The sequence below is a fragment of the Choloepus didactylus genome, chromosome 5, assembly GCF_015220235.1.
Source record: "Choloepus didactylus isolate mChoDid1 chromosome 5, mChoDid1.pri, whole genome shotgun sequence".
NCBI classification, from domain to species: domain Eukaryota; kingdom Metazoa; phylum Chordata; class Mammalia; order Pilosa; family Megalonychidae; genus Choloepus; species Choloepus didactylus.
The window spans coordinates 56,724,850-56,744,737 of NC_051311.1; the positions used below are offsets into that span (position 1 = coordinate 56,724,850).

Consider the following 19,888-nt stretch of genomic DNA (forward strand, 5'->3'; position numbering starts at 1 on the left):
TTAAAACCCCAGTTGGAGCTCAGCTGAGCTATTTTTGCTTGCTGGGAGAAAGCTTCTCTCTGGCACCACGAGGCTTTGCAGCTCAGGCTATGGGGGAGGGGGGTCTCATGACTCGGATCTGCAGGTTTTAGTTACAGATTTTATGCTGTGATCTTGGGCATTCCTCCCAATTCAGGTTGGTGTATGATGAGTGGATAGTCTCATTTGTCCCCCCCCCACCAGTTATTCTGGATTAGTTACTAGTTGTTTCTGGTTTTTTTTTAGTTGTTCCAGGGGGACTACTTAGCTTCCACTCCTCTCTATCCTGCCATCTTGCCCAAGCCACTCTCGGATATTTTAAGTACAATTTTAGGAGCAGCTAATGCTGCTCTTTCCACTGCCTTCACCCTACCATACTGGACCCAGACTGGGACAGTTATTTCAGCCCAGGCACAGAGACTATACCAGCCAGCTCCAGGCCAAGTCCAAACTAGCAGCATGATGGTACAAAAAACAAAAGCTGTCCTCTCCAATGATTAAATTTCTGGCACAGGCTGGCTTTCTTTTTTTTAAAAGAAAAAAAAAAAAAAATCCAATTTGCTGCCCTAGCTTCAGGTAGAGCAGAAAGATGTCAAGATTAGGGTGCAAGTTTGGTAGGCTTCAAATTTCCTACGTCAAAAATATCTGGATATCCTTTTAACAGAGCAAAGACAATAGGTTCAGTAGATTGTCCCAAGGCTGAAGTGCTGAAGTTAACAGTAATTTTACATGAAGTTTTCATAAATGTCTCTTCTGTTCAGTTTTATTTCAGCCAGAACTAAAAAACTGTAAAACCAAATCATATCAGAAAGGATCAGCAAATATCTTTGGAAGTCTGCAAGATTCCAGCAATTGGATGTGAGCATTGTTTTGTGTGCAGAAGCACATTATGCTGTGGGGCAAGGGAAGAATCCAACACTAGGATCTTTAGCTACATGAAAACATGGCACCTGTACTGGTTTGTATACGTTACGTCCCCCAGAAAAAGCCAAGTTCTTTGATGCAGTCTTGTGGGGGCAGACATATTAGTGGGGATTAAGTTGGCAAGTTTGGATTAGGTTGATTCCATGGAAATGCGCCCCACCCACCTGTGGGTGATAACTCTGATTGGATAATTTCCATGGAGGTGTGGCCCTGCTCATTCAGCATGGGCCTTGATTAGTTTACTGGAGCACTATATAAACTCAGACAGGAGAGAGCATGCTACAGCCAAAAGGGACACTTCGAAGAATGCAAAGGAGCTGAGAGAGGAGCTGCAGATGAGAGACAGCTTGAAGATGCCCACTGAAAGCCAACTTTTGCTCTGGAGAAGCTGAGAGAGGAAAAACACCCCAAGAGCAACTGAGAGTGACATTTTTGAGGAACTGCAGCCTAGAGAGGAACATCCTGGGAGAAAGCCATTTTGAAACCAGAACACTGGAGCAGACGCCAGCCACGTGCCTTCCCAGCTAACAGAGGTTTTCCGGACACCATTGGCCATCCTCCAGTGAAGGTACCCAATTGTTGATGACTTACCTTGGACACTTTATGGCCTTAAGACTGTAACTTTTTAACCAAATGAACCCCTTTTATAAGAGCCAATCCATTTCTCGTGTTTTGCATTCTGGCAGCGTTAGCAAACTGGAACAGCACCACTCATGCTGAACACTCAGAGGCCAATTCCAGAGATGAAGCTGCTCAAAATTGGGTAAGTACAAAGCCTACTCATAGATTTGGATATAGGTAGCTATATTCTTTACCCTCATCTTTGAATTCTAGAGAGTATTATTAGGTTAAATAACAGCATTAAAAGACAAACAAACAAACAAACAAAAAACAGTTGTAGTAGAGAAATCAGTACTCAGCCAGAAATGTAAAACATCCACATTCCATGTTCTTGTACATCACAGATGTGGCCAGCTGTGAGCAAACCAGGTACATCTCTTTATAGCCCTCTTCTTCAGCCAATGCCATGAGTACTGAATTAAAGATCAAATAGAAACTAAGTAGTAGCAAGGGTTTTAGAATTAGTTTCATTCTAATCATAGTTTTACTATGAAATTGATACAAATAAACTAATCCACCAATGAAAAACTATGAAAAGATGGAAAATATCTGCAATAGCTATTATAGCTATACATTTTTTTTCCCACACAATTCCTGACTGAAATATACATACTTGCTTTGAAATAGAAGCAACAGCTTGAAGAAAGGATTGACATACCCTTAGCATCTAAAAACATACTGTGGAAAAGAGTATTGTTGAGATTGATAAACAATCAATTCTGTCTATATCCTGCCCCAGTTCTATGCTACATTCTGCAATCTTTTCCCCTCAGCTGATGACAAGCCCCCATATAGCATGTTTCCTGCCCACATGAATAAAATTACATGCACTATAGTCCACCCTCACCTTCAATTTACAGGAAATAAGGAGTGTCCATGTGTTGAAACAAATGCAACTCTTTGAGTATTTACAGAAAGATATGAGTCAAAGACTAGTTCAGAGGCCTTAAGTTAATATTTATGAAACATATGGAGACACTCTGGGGATACTGCTTTCAGTCACAGAACTTTATTTCTAAATCAATTTTAAGTACTCAGAAATTAAAGCTCATAAAACAAAAACAAAACAAATGAGAACATAAACACCTACAGTTGTCTATGTGCTGATTATTCTACTGGCCAAAGAGGAATTTTAACAAATGCCAAACAAATGATGTCCCTGAACTAGAGACAAGTTAGAGTTTTGGTTGTTGTTGTCATTGGTGTTTGCTTTCTTGGAGGAACTCCTGCTCTTTTGCATTTAATGGCCCTCTGGTCTTAATTATCAAGCATTCCTTTTCCTAGAGGAAATGACTAGTAATAAATACTTAAGTGGTATATTACATAATATCTCTCACCAGAATATCAGAAAATCTCAGTAAATGTAAGAGTGAAATTCTTAATTACTAAGTGAGGTCCAATGCAAACTTATAAGGATTTTTATCTTTTATTTACTGCTGTAACCTCAACCTTGGAATAGTGCCTGACAATGGTAACTCAGTAATGTCTTACTGCATGATGAACACCTTAAACTTCACCCCACCTACTACTCTCCCATCTCAGAAACTTACGACCTTGAACAAGCCCCGTGTCACTGGTTTGGTGTCAAATTCAAGCAGGGCTAGCAGGAGAGCTAACTCATATAAGGTTTATGACAAAAGCACTCAGGCATCCTAAAATCATTATCTGGACCAAGATAAGTTACCTATACAAACTATCTCACAGTCTACCCCTGGAAAAAGCAAATTCATATTAAAAAGAGGGAGAAAGCAAGAGATCAGCATCCTTAACACACTGTGTACACTCCGTTTGCAGCTATTCCTAGCTAGCACTTGAGAAAAACTTTATTTTCCAGCTTGTTTTACTTTTCCTTGATCCTCTACTTTCTTAATGGCTGCCTGGATAGCCTCCTGGTCACCCAGGAATTGGTGGGGTCCAACAGCATGCAGGTTTTCATCCAGTTCCAGGAGAATGGGGACACCAGTAGGAAGGGTTATGTTGATAATGTCTTCATCTGAGATACCTGTTGATGAGGAGAGGAAGGAGCAAGGTGTTAAAAAACAATCCAGGAGGTAGTTCTCTTCAGTTGTTTTAAATGTGCATTTACTTAGCCCAACAATGTGTGTCTGGAACCATGCCAGGTACTAGGAGGGATTCTAGCTACAGTTCCTGGAACAAAGAACTTCCCAGAGATTAATTAAAAAAAAAAAAAAGCCTAGACAGAGATTCACATCATCAAGTGCTAAAGCTTAAGACATTTATATCTCTTGGAGCAACTGTTCCTGGCTGTTTCGTATCCAAATGTTAAAGGAATGAAAATCATTCTCTCCATGTCTACGTCTGTACTGTTAGTTTTCCAAAGAAATCATTTAATCTTGAAAATATGAAAGTGAACCTATTCTGTTTTTGCCCTTTGTCCCAAGGCTAGTCTTAAAATTAGGAATTTTCACTAATCTTGGAATCTAGCTTATTTGATTCAAGTGTGGTTATTTTCCAATACTTAGTGAGCTTGGAATACCCTGTACTAGATCTAGTCAGGCAGGAATGCTTCCTTAGATGCTTAGGAAGTGCAGTCAAGAGAACTCTGGGAAGTTTACAATGGCATGCCTTGTAAATGGGCTTATTCTCCTATTGTCCCTTAAATCCCTGTTGTTCCTTAATATCCCATCTGCTAAGATGAAGTTAAGTGTAATGGGTAAGTCACCTTCAATCCTTTTTGAAATACAGCTGAATTACAGGTAATTCAACTCTGACCAAAAGAGTTGAAGTTGTAGTAAGAGTAGTAGTTGCAGTGGTAGTAATAACATTATTATTATGACTACTATTAACAATAAACAGTTAATATGTCCTGAGTATATACTACATGCCAAGTACCCTTCTAAGTATTTTATTTGTATTAACTCATTTAAGCATCGCTGCAATCCTATGAGGATATGAGCTATTATTTTCTCTATGTCACAAGTTCTGGCATAGAGAAGTAAACAACTCAAAATCATGCAGATAGTAGCTGGCAGAGCCTGTCTTCAAACCAGGTGTCTGTACCTCCTTATATACTGTACTGCTTCTCAAGTATCTCTCAGTTCAAAATGGGCAAAGACAAGGTAGAAGGAAAGAGATGGAGGTGAGCAAATTAAAAAACAACTGTAAGTATTCAAATTACCTATTTTAAAAATACATCTACTACATTGACTTTTAAATTCTAATCACATACTTCTATTCCATATCAATAGAAAGGACCTGAGTTCAGCAGCTCAGTAAGTTCTGAGAAGAGTTGAAGGGTTCCTCTTCACTTAAGGAGTAGAATAAGTTATCAGTTAGTTATGGTCATGCCTATGAGCTCTGGCCAAAAGCACGGCACTGTATCCACTGGTGTGGTTCTTCACTAGAATTTCATATCTAGGCCAGAAGAGCTGCCTAAGAACTACTACTCACAAACTTTACATACCCAAACAGCTGTGAAACAATGGAAAGGATCCTAACTTGGAAGGCCGTGTCTCTTCTAAGTTCATTGCCCCATTTACTCTCCTCCTTTGCGCCCCAAAAAACTATGTAACTTTTGGCAAGTAATCTCTCTGGGCCTCCATTTTTCCTACCGAGTTAAAAAAAGAAACACAAACTCTTCCACCACCACCGTTACAAAGGGTTATGGGGGTAGCAGGGATGGGCTTAAGAGAATACACGAAAAAGTGTAGAATAAGTATTTCTTTCCCTATTAGGAATTCCCTTCCAGACAGAAGATTTAATAAGCCACAGAGGTACTACTTTGCCCATCAAGGCCCTAGCCTCATACTACAACCCTACAATTCCACTTGAACAGCAAGCATCACCATCAAACTAAAACTGACAACAACAGACAAGTTCAAATCAGACACCCACCTGTTTAGCTGGAATATGACTGCTTTGGATTCTAAGAGACCTCTGACTCCATCAGGCCAGATCTGTCAGCTGGCTGCACAGCAGCTGCAACACTCATCCTCTTGGAGATGGCAGGAGGGGGATTTAACAGCATGTGGGTTACAGGCAGGTAACCACTAAACCTTCAGAACCCAGGAGTTCTCATTCCCAAATCCAGGGGAAGTCTGGAGGTCCCCAGGCCTAACTCACTCAACTTACAAGTAACTGAGGGCCTATTAGGTGAACACTACTCTGGAGAATGGCATTTTTGACTGTGGGCATGATTTTATCTCTACTGAACTATTTCATTTATAAAATCAGGGAGAATAGTTTCTTCTAGTACTAAATTGGTTTCTCCATTTTATTCTAAATCGTTGAAAGCAGCAGATGCACTTCAGAGGCATGAGAAACATGTCAACACTGACTAATGTTTATATTCATCTCTTGTGCAAGGATCACACATTCTGTCTGAGTCTATAACATATTTGTTCCCTGAACTGAACTAGATCTCTCCAATCAAAATTTTCACTGCAAAAAGCAGTGTTAGGAGACAACTCTTTAGCCAAAAAAAAAAAAAAAAAAGAAAAAAAGGGACTATATTTGACTAAAGTTTGCCAAGAGAGGCAAAAACTATGAATTTTCACATCTATCAGCATTAATAGCTTGTGTAAATTTGGTGTCACCTATTATTAATCTTTACAAAAGTTCTAGGAGTTGGGATCTTATTTTAAAGTGACTAAATATTTCCCCTAGTATCAGGAACAATCAAGGATGTCCACTGTCATCACTTCTATTCAACACTGTATTGGAGATTCTAACTAGGGCAACTAGGCAAGACAATGAAATAAAAGGCACCCAGATCAGAAAGGAAGAAGTAAAACTATCTCTATTTGAAGGTGATGATCTTACATATAGAAAATCCTAAGGAATCCACCAAAAAATCTGTGAGAACTAACAGATGAGTTTATCAAGGTTACAGGATAAAAGATCAATATACAAAAATCAACTGTATACATATACATATATAATAGCATTTTCAAAAATGAAATTAGGAAAACTATTCCATTTATAATAGCATCAAAAAGAAGAAAAAACTTTGTAATAAATTTAACCAAAGAAATACAAAACTTATACTCTGAAGACTATAAAATATTCTTTAAAGAAATTAAAGAAGATCTGAATTAATGGAAAGATATCCCATGGTCATGGATAGGTAGACTTAATATTGTTAAGATGGCAATATTCCCCAAACTTATCTACAGATTAAACACAATCCCTACGAATTCCAGCTAACTTCTTTGCAGAAACTGACAAACTAATCCTAAAATTCATAGGGAAATTCAAGGTACCCAGAATAGCCAAAACAATCTTGAAAAAGAAAAATAACGTTGGGCAATCATACTTCCTGACTTCAAATTTTACTACAAAATTACAGTAAACAAGACACTGTATTACTTGCATAAAGATAAACATTTAGATCAATGGAATAGAATTGAGAGTCCAAAATAAACTGTCACATTTAGAATTATGGTCAACTGATTTTGGACAAGGGCTCCAAGACAATTAAACGAAGGAAAGTATAATCTTTACAACAAATGGTACTGGGCCAGCAGGACATCCACTGCATAAGACAAAAGAATGAAGTTGGACCCCTACCTTGCACCATATACAGAAATAAACTCAAAATGGATCAAAGACAAATGTAAGAGCTAAAACTATAAAACTTTTAGAAGAAAACATAGGAATAAATCTGCATGACCTTGAATTGGGCAATGGTTTCTTGGATATGACACCAGAAGCCCAGCAACAGAAGAAAAAAATAGATGAGTTGTATATTACCAAAATTAAAAACTTCTGTGCTTCAAAGGACACCATCAAGAAAGCAAAAAGACAACCAATAGAATGGGAGAAAATTTTTGCAAATCATAGACAAAGAACTATTACAACTCAATAATAAAAAGGTAACCAAATTTAAGAATAGGCAAAGGATCTGAATAGGCTTTTTCAAAGAAGACAAACGGCCAACACCCAAATGAAAAGATACTCAACATCTTTAGCCATCAGGCAAATGCAAATCAAAACCACAAGATAATATTTCACATCCAGTAGGATGACTATTATCAAAAAGTCAGATGATAAAGTGTTGGTGAGGATGTGAAAAATTATAACCCTCATACATTCCTGGTGAGAATGTAAAATGGTGTAGTCTCTTTGATAAATAGTCTGGCAATTCCTCAAAAGGTTAGACAGAGTTATATGACCCAGCAATTCCACTCCTAGGAATACAGGCATACTTTGTTTTATGGTTCTTTGCTTTATTGGGCTTTGCAGATACTTTGTTTTTTTACAAATTGAAGGTTGTAGCAACCCTGCATCAATAAAGTCTAATGGCGTCATTTTTCCAATAACGTGTTCACTTTGTGTCTCTGTGTCACATTTTGTTAATTCTCACAGTATTTCAAAGTTTTTCATTAGCTATGTATCTGTTATTGTGATCTGTGATTGGATCAATGTTTTTTTGATGTTACTACCATAACTGTTTTGGGGTGCCACGTATCATGCCGATCTAAGACAGTGAACTTAATTGATAAATGTTGTGTGACTTCTGAGTGCTCTCCCATCTCTCTCCCTCTCCTTGGGCCTCCCTAAGACACAACAACATAGATTTGGCCAATTTAATAACCCTACAATGGTCTCTGTTCAAGTGAAAAGAAGAGTTGTATGTGATGTATGCATCACTTCTATTAAAAGCCAGAAGTGATTAAACTTAGTGAAGAAGCCATGTCAAAAGCGGAGACAGGCAGAAAGCTATAGCCTCTTGTACCAAACAATTAGCCAAGTTGTGAATGCAAACGAAGTTCTTAAAGGAAATTAAGAGTGTTACTCCAGTGAACATATGAGCGATAAGAAAGTCAAACAGCCTTATTGTTGGTATGGAGAAAGTTTTAGTGGTCTGGATAGAAGATCAAACCAGTCACAACATTCCCTTAAGCCAAAGTCTAATACAGAGCAAGGCCCTAACCTAACTCTCTCAAATTCTATGAAGGTTGAGAGAGGTGAGGAAGCTTCAGAAGAAAAGTTTAAAGCTAGCAGAGGTTGGTTCATGAGGTTTAAGGAAAGAAGTCATCTCCACAAAGTAAAAAAAGTACAAGGTGGAACAGTAAGTGCTGATGTAGAAGTTGCAGCAAGTTATTCAGTAGATCTAGGTAAGATAACTGATGATGATGGCAACACTAAACAACAGTCAGTGTAGACAAACAGCCTTCTTTTGGAAGAAGATGCCATCTAGAACTTAGCAGCTAAAGAAAAGAATTACAAGCCTAGTTTCAAAGCTTCAAAGGATAGGCAGACTCCATTGCTAGTGCAGCTGGTGACCTGAATTTGAAGCCAATGTTCACTTACCATTCTGAAAATCCTAGGGCCCTTAAGAATTATGCTAAATCTACTCTGCCTGTGCTCTATAAATGGAACAGCAAAGTCAGGATAACAGTATATCTGTTTATAACATGGTTTACTAAATATTTTAAACCCACTGTTGAGACCAACTGTTCAGAAAAAAAGATTCCTTTCAAAATATTACTGCTCACTGACAATGCATCTGGTCACACAAGATCTCTAATGGAGATGTACAACAAGATTAGTATTGTTTTCAGGCTTGCTATCACAAACCCATTCTGCAGCCCATGGATCAAGGAGTCATTTAGACTCTCAAGTCTTATTATTTAAGAAATACATTTTGTAAGGCTACAGCTGCCATAGATAGTGATTCCTTTGATGGATCTTGGCAGTCAATTGAAAATTTCCTGGAACGAATTCATCATTCTAGATACCAGTGAGCAAATTTGTGATTCAAAATATCAACATTAACAGGAGTTTGGAAGAAGTTGATTCCAACCTTCAGGGATAACTTTTAGGGGTTTGAGATTTCTGTGCAGGAGTAACTGCAGATGCGGTACAAACAGCAAGAGAACTACAATTAGAAGTGGAGCCTGAAGATGTGACTGAATTGCTGCAATCTCATGATAATACTTGAACAGATGAGGAGTTACTTCTTTGGATAAGCAAAGAAAGTGGCTTCTTGAGATGCAACCTACTCCTGGTAAGGATGCCATGAACATTGTTGAAATGACAAAGGATTTAGAATATCATATAAACTTAGTAGATAAAGCAGCGGCAGGATTTGAGAGGATTGACTCTAATTTTGAAAGAAGTTCTACTGTGAAAAATGCTATCACAAATAGCATCACATGCTGCAGAGAAGTCTCTAATAAAAGGAAGAGTCAATCGATGCAGCAAACTTCATTGCTGTCTTATACAAGAAATTGCCATAGCTACCCCAACCTTCAGCAACCACCACCCTGATCAGTCAGCAGCCATCAACATCGAGGCAAGATCCTCCACCAGCAAAAAGATTAAACTCGCTGAAGGCTCAGATGATGGTTAGCATTTTTAACAATAAGGTATTTTTAAATTAAGGTATGTACATTTTATTTTTAGACATAATGCTATGTCTAAATAGATACAGTATAGTGTAAGAGTAACTTTTATATGCACTGGGAAACCTATGTGACTTGCTTTAGTTAAATCTATGTGACATTTGCTTTATTGTGGTGGTATGGAACTGAACTTGCAATATCTCCAAGGTATGCCTGTATACACAAGAGAAGTGAAAACACATGCCCACTCAAAAGCCTGTACCCAAGTCTTCACAGCAGCATTATTCATAATAGCCAAAAAGTGGTAACAATCCAAATACCCATCAACTGATGAATGGATAATTAATATTCTATGGATATATCATTTTATTTGGCAATAAAAAGGAATGAAGTACTGATACAGCATATGTGAACCTTAAAATCATTATGTTAAGTGAAAGAAGCCAGTTTCAAAAGACCACACATTATCTGATTCCATTTATATAAAATTTTCAAAACAGGCAAATCTATAAAGAAAAAAAAAAAGATTAATGGTTGCCAGGGACTAGGGTTATGAGGGGTGGGGTGGGGGTTGACAGCTAAGGGGTACAGGCTTTCTTTTTGGAGTAATGGAAATGTTCTAAAATTGATTGTGGTGATGGATGTACAACTCTCTGAATATACTAAAAGCCACTGAATTGAACATTGTGAAAGGGTGGATATATGTTTGTCAATTATGTCTCAGTAAAGCCGTTTTTAAGAAAAATGACAAAATAGCTCCAGAGAGGTTAAAAATCCAGTCAAGTCACAAGATGATTAAGGTAATAAAACTGGACCTGTTATTTTCTTACTTTCAAATCCTTAAATTCTGGTCATCTGACTTGTCTATGGCTAGTTCTACCATAACATAAGCTGGGAGAAAAGAATGTTTACATGCATACTCTGCGCTTGTAAAGCGCTGGGTACTAACTGGATATTGGGATCAGTATTCCCATGTTTCTAGGACTGGTAAAGGGCATGAATAGGTTTGTCTCATCCTTTTGTAATAAATAACACACTGGCATAGTGACAAGCCAGGTTTAGGGGTTGCAGTCCATGTCCCTACATAAGATCTGAGGTCTTTGGCAAGGAGATATATCGAGGCATATGTGGTACTCACTCAGATGACCACTGCCTCAGATTTAACAGGTCCTTTTTTAAAATAAGACTAGTTTCAAGCTCATGACTATTGCTTAGCTAACAGCCTACTTTTGGGTGGAACAAAATCAAAGGGCCAACTACATCAAGGCCACCAGAGTAATATTTCACCTCAAAGGAAGGAGAGCTCAAGAAAAAAACAGAAATGTCTCCAATGACTAGTGAACTTAATAGTTTACTTTAATGACTACTCCAGCCATTCACACAGCAGACTAATCGTTTACAAATAGCTAAAATACTTAGACTAGTTAATAATCAGACACCGAGACTTAAACAACTGAAATTTTAAAACAGCAAATTAGGAGAAACCACAATGAAGACATTACTCATTACTTGTGAAGTTATATTCTTCATCCTAAGAAAATTAAGTGACCAGAACTTCTAAGGCTAAAATATTGCATTTGTATTGGATTAAACCAAAATGAATCAATGCTATATTAAGTAATATCCTATTACAAACTCATTCACTGGAACATCATATGAAAGTTAAAACGAGTAGCAAGATGTCACATACTGACTGAAAACCGGCTCAGATTTTTTAATACAGTGTCCAAGAACGTTCAGAAGGGAAACATTACAGAGTCCTCAGCCTACATGTACTCCTCTAACCATCACTCTTCCCCCTCTGTAACTACCTCTTCATGTACCCCCATCCATTGTTTTTAATTCCTGAATCTTCATGTAGGAGCATCAAGGAGTTAATTGCAATCAATTTAAATGATCGGGATTTTTCAAGTAAGAAATAATGAAAGTTTGGGTAGGGGGTAAACCAATGCCAAAATGGAGTGGGTGGGAAATTCCAACAGCTTCATTTTCAGCATATAAGACTTCAGAAAGTCAAACCTGCACATAAAAGTCCCTTCCTCCAAGTTACTGTTGCAGGGACAGGAACCTAATACGGACTAGCAAGTATACTGTACATCTACCACAGTAGTTAAACTTTGCCTGCTGTTAGAGGAGGCTGTGCAAGTGCTCGCTTTTCCTATCAGGACTGTAAGTTTCTTGAGGAGAGGGATGATGTTTTATCCATTCCCCCATCATCCATCCTCCTAAAACTGTACCATACACACTGCAAGAATTTAGTAAGTGTTTGATAAACTGTAAATAATGTTATTATGAGTTGGCTGCTAGGATCCAGAAATCATTTAGTTACAATGGTCTATCATTATAACTGTATTTATTTTATGAATCTACTTTTTACATATCAACTAAAGGCTACTAGGGATCAAATATTAATTAAAAACTCCAATACATGAAGGCCACATAGGAAAGCACTCTAAGGACTTGTCACAGGCACAGCACTGGCTAAATTTAAGATCAAAATGAAGATGTAAGCTCCATAAAACTAAGGGCATCAAGTGTCTAATTGACCTGTTGGTGCTATATCTCTAGAAGTATGGACCCTCAGCACACAGCTGAATTGAATAAATTCTAACTTTGTGAGTTTTCAAATTAAATCTATTTAATTTGAAACAGATTTCAAATAGGGAGGGGGAAGGGAAGGGAGAGAAATTCTTCTTAGACTCAAACAAGTTGTTGCATAAGTCTAATCCTAACAAAGTAAAGAATTCAAATCAAATTTGTCTTGCATGTATTCTCTCATTTTCTCCAAGGTGTTTGCTCAAAATCTTTGAAGTTCAGGAAATAGGAGAAAAGATTTTAAGAGAAACAGAAAGAGACTTGTTATGGGACCCAAGGAAATCCCACTTCTGTAATACATATTTTTTGGGATTAAATGAAGAAAGGGGAACGGCTTCAATTAACTCATTCAACTGTGATGTGCCACCATTTCCATCTTCCCTTTCCCAATCAAGTAAATTACTATTCAAATTCTACTGGTGGATGATTTGTGTTTACAGTCCTGTACTCTATTGCTAAAATAAGAGCTGAAACAAGATATTCTGAGTTTCAAAGATATTCTACCTATCGACAATTATAATTCTTTAAAGTTTGAATGCTATGTATGTACAACTTAAGACAGGTTAGGGGAACCATTGGAAGTGGCTTATTTGAATATTGTAACATGATAGAAGAGGAGCCTCTAATTTAGTGTAAGGTAGAGAAAAGATTCCATTCTATAATTTTACAGTTAAAATAGCCTAGGGTTTTTTTTAAATAAAGGTTTTATAAATCAATCATTATAATAAAGAAAGTTCAGCCATACCATGAAGCAACTATTTACCTCACAGAAAAGGGGACTGAACTTGCTGCTTCTGAAAATATCACACTAAAATGCCAAAGGTGACCGTCCCCTCAGTCCTCGTCCCACAACTAGTCTCAGCTGATCTTTCCTCCCCAATTCTCTAATTTTATCTCACCACTTCTTTGCCTTGGTATGTATGCAACTGCACACAGTTCTTCAGGGATCAGGTCTGTCCTTCATGAGTCTCTTGTGTGCCACTCTTATCACAAACCTCAAACTGCCTAGTCCTGTGCTTGAACCCAGACTAAACAATCTACTTCCTCTGGCAGGATCAGACTACATCCAATGCTTCATTTCAGTACCTGGCTTTTCCTTCAATGTGGGTCAGTAGAAAACAAACAGGAGGTGACTATGCCAACCACAGAGAAATAAACATTTGCCTGTGTGGAACACTACAGAACTGGATGCTTTTAGATATTAATCTGTGTTAGACATTTTTGTGGTGGTGTTTTGTGAGAAGTGTGTCTGAATCAGTTAGAGGTGGGTCCTCCTATAACCTATACTTATTATTAGCACAGTACAGGTAATTGTTCATGTTTTTAAGTAGCAGTAAAACATCCCCCTAGGTAAGAAAGTTCTTACTGTATAATATTTCTCAAGTCTCTTAAATCTTCTTTCTTCTCAAAGTTTTAAGAATTACTACCAAATTAAAGGCTACAGAGTTTGGTGCCAAGTGAGCAGAGAGAGTTCTGGGGTGGAAAACCTTTACTAGAGGAGCTTGTACCCTATAAGTAACGTTAACAAGCGTCTCTAAAAAGACTTCATGGTCCAGCAGCTTATAAATAAATCCTTATGAAGGATTTTAAAAGGCAATTCCCTATATTGAACATGGTGCTAAATAAAGTCAGCGCTAAAAAGCTCCTGAAGCCTTGAGAAAGCATAACAAAGCCAGGCCAGGTTAGTTTTCAATGGCACAGTTAGATGTATGTAACAATCTTTGTTTAATCCACTAACTGATAATCAAACTAATCTAGTCTATTATTTTATAGAACAAAAGGCAAGATCCCAATCTGGGCAATGTTGATTTTACTGGATAAAGCAGGTCTTTTAAAATTGAGGTATAACTTATATACAGCAAAATTTACCCCTTTTTAGTGTACAGTTCTAAGAGTTTTGACAAACACATACAATAGTGTAAGCACTGCCATGATCAAGATACAGCACAGTTCTATATCCCCCCAAATTCTCTCATGTCCCATTGCAGTCTACACTTTCCCACACTGATCTGTTTTCTGTCCTAGTAGTTTTGCTTTTTCCCAAACGGCATATAAATGGAACTGTACAATATGTAGCTTTTTGAGCTCCATTTCTTTCACTTAGCATAATACAGTTGAGATTCATCCATGACGATGGGCGTGTAAGTAGTTTGCTCCTTTTTATTAGAGAAGCTGTTTCATTTAAACAAAACAGCTTAGCGATCAATAATGGAACAAATGAAAAAGTATGACTTGGATATACTATAAAATACAATATTAAATCATAGCTTTCCAGTGAGTTCAGAGCTTTGTCCTAGTTTCCTACATTAAACAAGACGTGTAGAATATGCACTCAAAAACAGGATTACCTTGTACTGCTGTGCTAGGAGCACCATTCACCGATTACAATGTTATGATAACAGCAGTAATAATTTAAGACTCAATTAGTTGAATCAAATTACCTTTTTATGGGTTACCTGCCAATGATGCTCTTATCTCAGCTTCTAATAACATAGTATTCCAAACAAAGACTAGATCAAGAGAAGGGCTACTTTTCAGGAAACATTTAAAACAAAATGTCCAGGTGATTATCATGTGTAGAGTTTCAGTGAACTGGGTTTTGGGCAGAGTTCATGACACCAAAATCACGGCTAAGTCATCTGAGGTCTCTCTGGGTTTCAGTTTTCTTCAACAGCACCTGTCTTCTTTCCCACAAAATGAAAGGGGTGTCAGTCAGGATTTGACTACCTCTATAGGGTAATGTCCTAGTACAAATACTTGATAAACAAAACAACTTCTGAAGAACTAACACTCTCCACTGTTGAAGCATACACAGTTTAAGAGTAGATGAGTAATATGATTTTACTCTTAGTAGAAAGATGTTAAGGCACTTTGGGATTTCAGGGTAAGGCAATATTCTAATGAGTTCTTTAACTGGGGTCATCATTCTTCCTACCTCCAAGTTACAGTTTTTGAACAAACGTGTTGTCACTGATTCTATCAGTTAACCACACTCCTCTCCAGCAGTAGGTAAACACTCTGTCAGGCATTTTAAGGACAATATAAGGAAAAACTTGCCCCAGTTTCTTGAAAGTTCCCGTTTTTAGAGAGGAGAATTTCATATAAACATGCCTAGTCATGCTTTCTAGGTACAAGATGAATCTACAATCACAAGTTTTTTGACATCTGTAATTACGCAAAGGAAAACTGAGCAACTTTTGCATTTATAGAAATAGGAATCACAAAAGGCAAGCCCATTTCAAGGATTCATTCTTGATAACAATGAAAGCTAACATTCTTATAGTAAGGTGACACTATAATTACTAATAGTAACCAGAAAATGAGGATGTATGATCATTGAATTTTACAATAAAAATAAATTGGCAAGTAGTACTTCACATAAGAGGAAAACCTCCATTTTCCCCTAAAATAAGGAAGACTCCATTTTTGGAGTCTTAAAAAGTTAGGTTCTCAATTTCAGTGAAATTTTAATTTCCCAACCTAAAAGAAAACTTATCAGGTATCACATAAAGTCTTGCCTGTAACCGGAACTCTTGAAAGTTATATATGTAAGACAACAGCAGTAATGTTGGTATTCCTATTCTGGTAAGCATATACAACTAAGATACATTTCAAAAGGTCTTAAAATAGCCCAAAAGTAGAAACAACCCAAATGTCCACCAATGGATGAATGAATAAACAAATTATAGTATAAACACACAATGGAATGTTATTTAGCAATAAAAAAGAATGAAGTACTGTAACTTGCTACTATGTGGATGAACATTGGGAAAGAAGCCAGGCACAGAAGGTCACATATTGTAGGATTCCATTTATATGATATAGCCATAACAGTTAAATCTATAGAAAGCAAACTAGTGCTTGCTAGGGGCTGGGGTAGCAGGGAATAGGGAGTAACTGCTTAATGGGTACATAGTTTCTTTCTGGGATGATGCTTTGGAAATAGATAAAGGTTGTGGTTGCATAGCATCGTGAATGTACTAAATGTCATTGAATTGTTCATTTTAAAATGGATAATTTTATGTTATATGAATTTCACCTTAATTAAAAAAAGAAAAAGAAAGGGATTAAATAGCACTAAACATACTAGTTATATACTATTTCTTCTGATCTTGGGAAAGTCACTGATGCTTAATTTTTACAGTTGTGACATAAAAACCTGGATCTTACTTTTCAACATACAATATAACAGAAGTTTTTTAAATGGAGATTGGCATTTAGAGAACCTCTAAAATGAGATTATAACTAAGTTATAAGGTAATCCTAAAATCCAATGTGTTCTAGTTCATAGGCGTGGAATAATTTCTTCCATGTCAGGTTTGGAAGTAAGTCACAGTAGAGAATGGTAGCAACATCAAAGAACTCAATGAATATTAACAATAGTACCACCAGGGGGTAGTATAGACCAAAATGGAACACAGTTATTGTTCTACCCAGGATGGGTGAGCCAAGAATATAAACCACCCTCATGTTTTCCTGTGTAAAAGGTTCAACCTTCACAACGATTTCATTTGTTTCCCCAGCTATGGACTTGTTACTAACTGCATGTTCTGGCAGTTATCATCTCTGAATGTCTGCCATTCTCACTGATCACCAATCCTACTGTGCTGGTTTGAATGTATTATGTCCCCCAGAAAAAGCCATGTTCTTTGATGCAATCTTGTGGGGCAGACGTATTAGTGGGGATTAAGTTGGAATGTTTGGATTGGGTTGTTTGCATGGAGATGTGCCCCACTCAACTGTGGGTGATGGCTCTAACTGGATAATTTCCATGGAGGTGTTGCCCCTCCCATTCAGGGTGGGTCTAAATGAAATCACTGGAGACATATAAATGAGCTGACACAGCCAAGAGGGACACTCTGAAGAAAGCACAGGAGCTGCAGATGAGAGACATTTTGAAAACAGCCGTTGGAAACAGACTCTTGCTCTGGAGAAGCTAAAGGAGGACAACTACCCCAAGTGCAACTAAGAGTGACATTTTTGAGGAACTGCAGCCTAGAGAGCGTCCTAGGAGAAAGCCATTTTGAAACCAGAACTTTGGAGCAGACCCCAGCCACGTGCCTTCCCAGCTAACAGAGGTTTTCCAGACACCACTGGCCATCCTTCAGTGAAGGTACCCGATTGCTGATATGTTACCTTGGACACTTTATGGCCCTAAGACTGTAACTGTGTAACCAAATAAACCCCCTTTTATAAAAGTCAATCCATCTCTGGTGTTTTGCATTCCGGCAGCATCAGCAAACTAGAACACCTAGCATTTCCATTTCCTGTCTCCTTCACATATACCTATCTTCCCCTTCAGACACTTTCTTTCAGTCTATGCCTTTTTTATTTTCACATACTTCCAATGCAATTCTCTTAAACTTACCTCTTTTTGCATGAAAATCAGTTTTAAATCAATCAATCCTCAAAGAAAAAACATTTTATATGGAGTCTATTTATATTGATAGGGATAGAGGAGTTATAACTCAAAGTTACTTTAATTTCATTACTCTCTGAAAGGTTATTTAGTTGCATATGTCCAACCCTCAGAAGGGCTACATTTAAACATGGGACTAATGCCCGCTAATTCCTTAGTGATTTCTGTAAACCCACTTCTGCCCTTATTCTTTACTTCACATACATGTATTTCTTCTTCATTACTTCTATATTAATTCATATTAATTTGCCTTAAACTTTTGTTTTCTAAGCAAGTACTGTCAAATCCTTTAGACTTTCAATCCCTATTGATTAAATTATTTTAATAGCTTTACTAGGATACAATTCACATGCTTTATGATTCACCCAAAATATAAAATTCAATGGATTTCAGTATATTCAGACTTGAGCATCCATCACTACAATCAATTTCAGAACATTTTTATTATTCCAAAAAGAAACTCCATACTTTAAAAATCACCACCACCACCCCCTCAATTCTCCTATACCCCCAGCAGTAGGCAATGACTAATCTACTTTTTTTCTCTATAGATTTGCCTATTCTAGACATTTCATATAAATGGAATCATACAATATGCAGTCCCTTGTGACTGGCTTTTTTCACTTCACTTAATAAGCTCAAGTTTCATTTATGTTACAGCCTGCATCAATACTTCATTCCTCTTTATTGCTGAATAATCCGCCATTGCATGGATATGGCACATTTAATTTATCCATTCATCAGGAGATGATGTTTCTACTTTTTGGCTACTATGACTAACGCTGCTATGAAGATTCATGTACGAGTTTTTGAATGGACATTTGATTTAATTTCTCCTAGATATATACCTATGAGCGGAATTGCTGAATCACACAGTAACACTGTATAACTGAAAAACTGTCAGACTACTTCCCACAGTAACTGCACCACTTGATTAAATTATTTTAAATTATTACTAGTTGTAAAAGCCTCCTCAAATATAGAGAAAGTAAGTTTTTCTATGTCTAAGCTAACCCTCTGCAAGCAATTCCCCCCACGGTGACAGCCTTCTTTATCGCTATTTGTTAAACCTTCCTCGTTTCCCATCAAAAAGAACAGTAACAAATAGTTAAATAATAAATGCACTAGTCTGATACCCCTGGGTGCCTTTGTTTTGTAAACACATCAAGGGGTTAGTAGGTAGGATAGAAGGGGGTATCTAGAATGAGCTATGATTGGGGCTGTGTAATAGTCTTAGGTATAAACCTGAAGATAGGTTAAGGATAAATGGTACTAAACAGCAGGAAGTTTTTTGTGTTGTTGCTGGTTAAAGAGATTTTCTAGCTAATAAGGAAAAGACACTAGAATCCTGAAGGAGACAGGGGCATTTTCTTCAGGGAATGACGCCCAGCCACAGCGAAATCTAAGTTCCAGCTCTGAAAAAAGGAGTTGGCATAGTAGGATAGAATACATCCTCTGACAGAAACTTTGAAATTCTCAATTTCAGTTTGTTGTTGTCCTAGAGGAATCTCAACTCTCCATCGAACAATAAAGTACCATATTCCATTAATGATGAAGTTATATTATTTAATCCAGTATCTGACTATATAGAACAAGAATAGAAGCCTTTTCATATAGTTGAATTAATAATTATATATACACACAGACACATACACACTCACATGCAAAAAGACAGAGCACCGTATCTAGCCAATAAAGTTTCTAATAGCCAATAAAGTCAGTAGATTTTAGATCTTTGAACAATTAATGGATATCAGGTATCCAAGTAATGATCTGGCTCTTGGCTATGTTTTCAAAATTAGGAATAAAACACACATGCTAAAAATTTTACATTAAAAAATCTCATAAAGAGCCCCTCTTTTTATCAACAGTGTATTTTCACTCATTGTACATATACAATGCCAACCTTTTCAGTTTGCCCAGCCCCATATAGAAAAATAAGCCAGAATAGAAAAGGAGTGATGAAGAAATGCATTCTGACACAAGTTAATTGCTGACAGTG

The 19,888-nt window shown here is 37.2% G+C and overlaps 1 protein-coding gene across 5 annotated transcripts in view; it reads right to left on the minus strand.

Moving 5' to 3' along the window:
• Window positions 1-2,550: 2,550 nt before the first annotated feature.
• Window positions 2,551-19,888, minus strand: part of BPGM (bisphosphoglycerate mutase) — a 30,146-nt gene continuing 12,808 nt past the window's right edge. For all 5 annotated transcript variants that reach the window (XM_037836116.1, XM_037836118.1, XM_037836117.1 and 2 more), the window contains one exon: window positions 2,551-3,565. In XM_037836116.1, coding sequence (XP_037692044.1) covers window positions 3,387-3,565 — 179 coding nt within the window. In that variant the 3' untranslated portion in view covers window positions 2,551-3,386. The remainder of the gene's footprint in view (window positions 3,566-19,888) is intronic.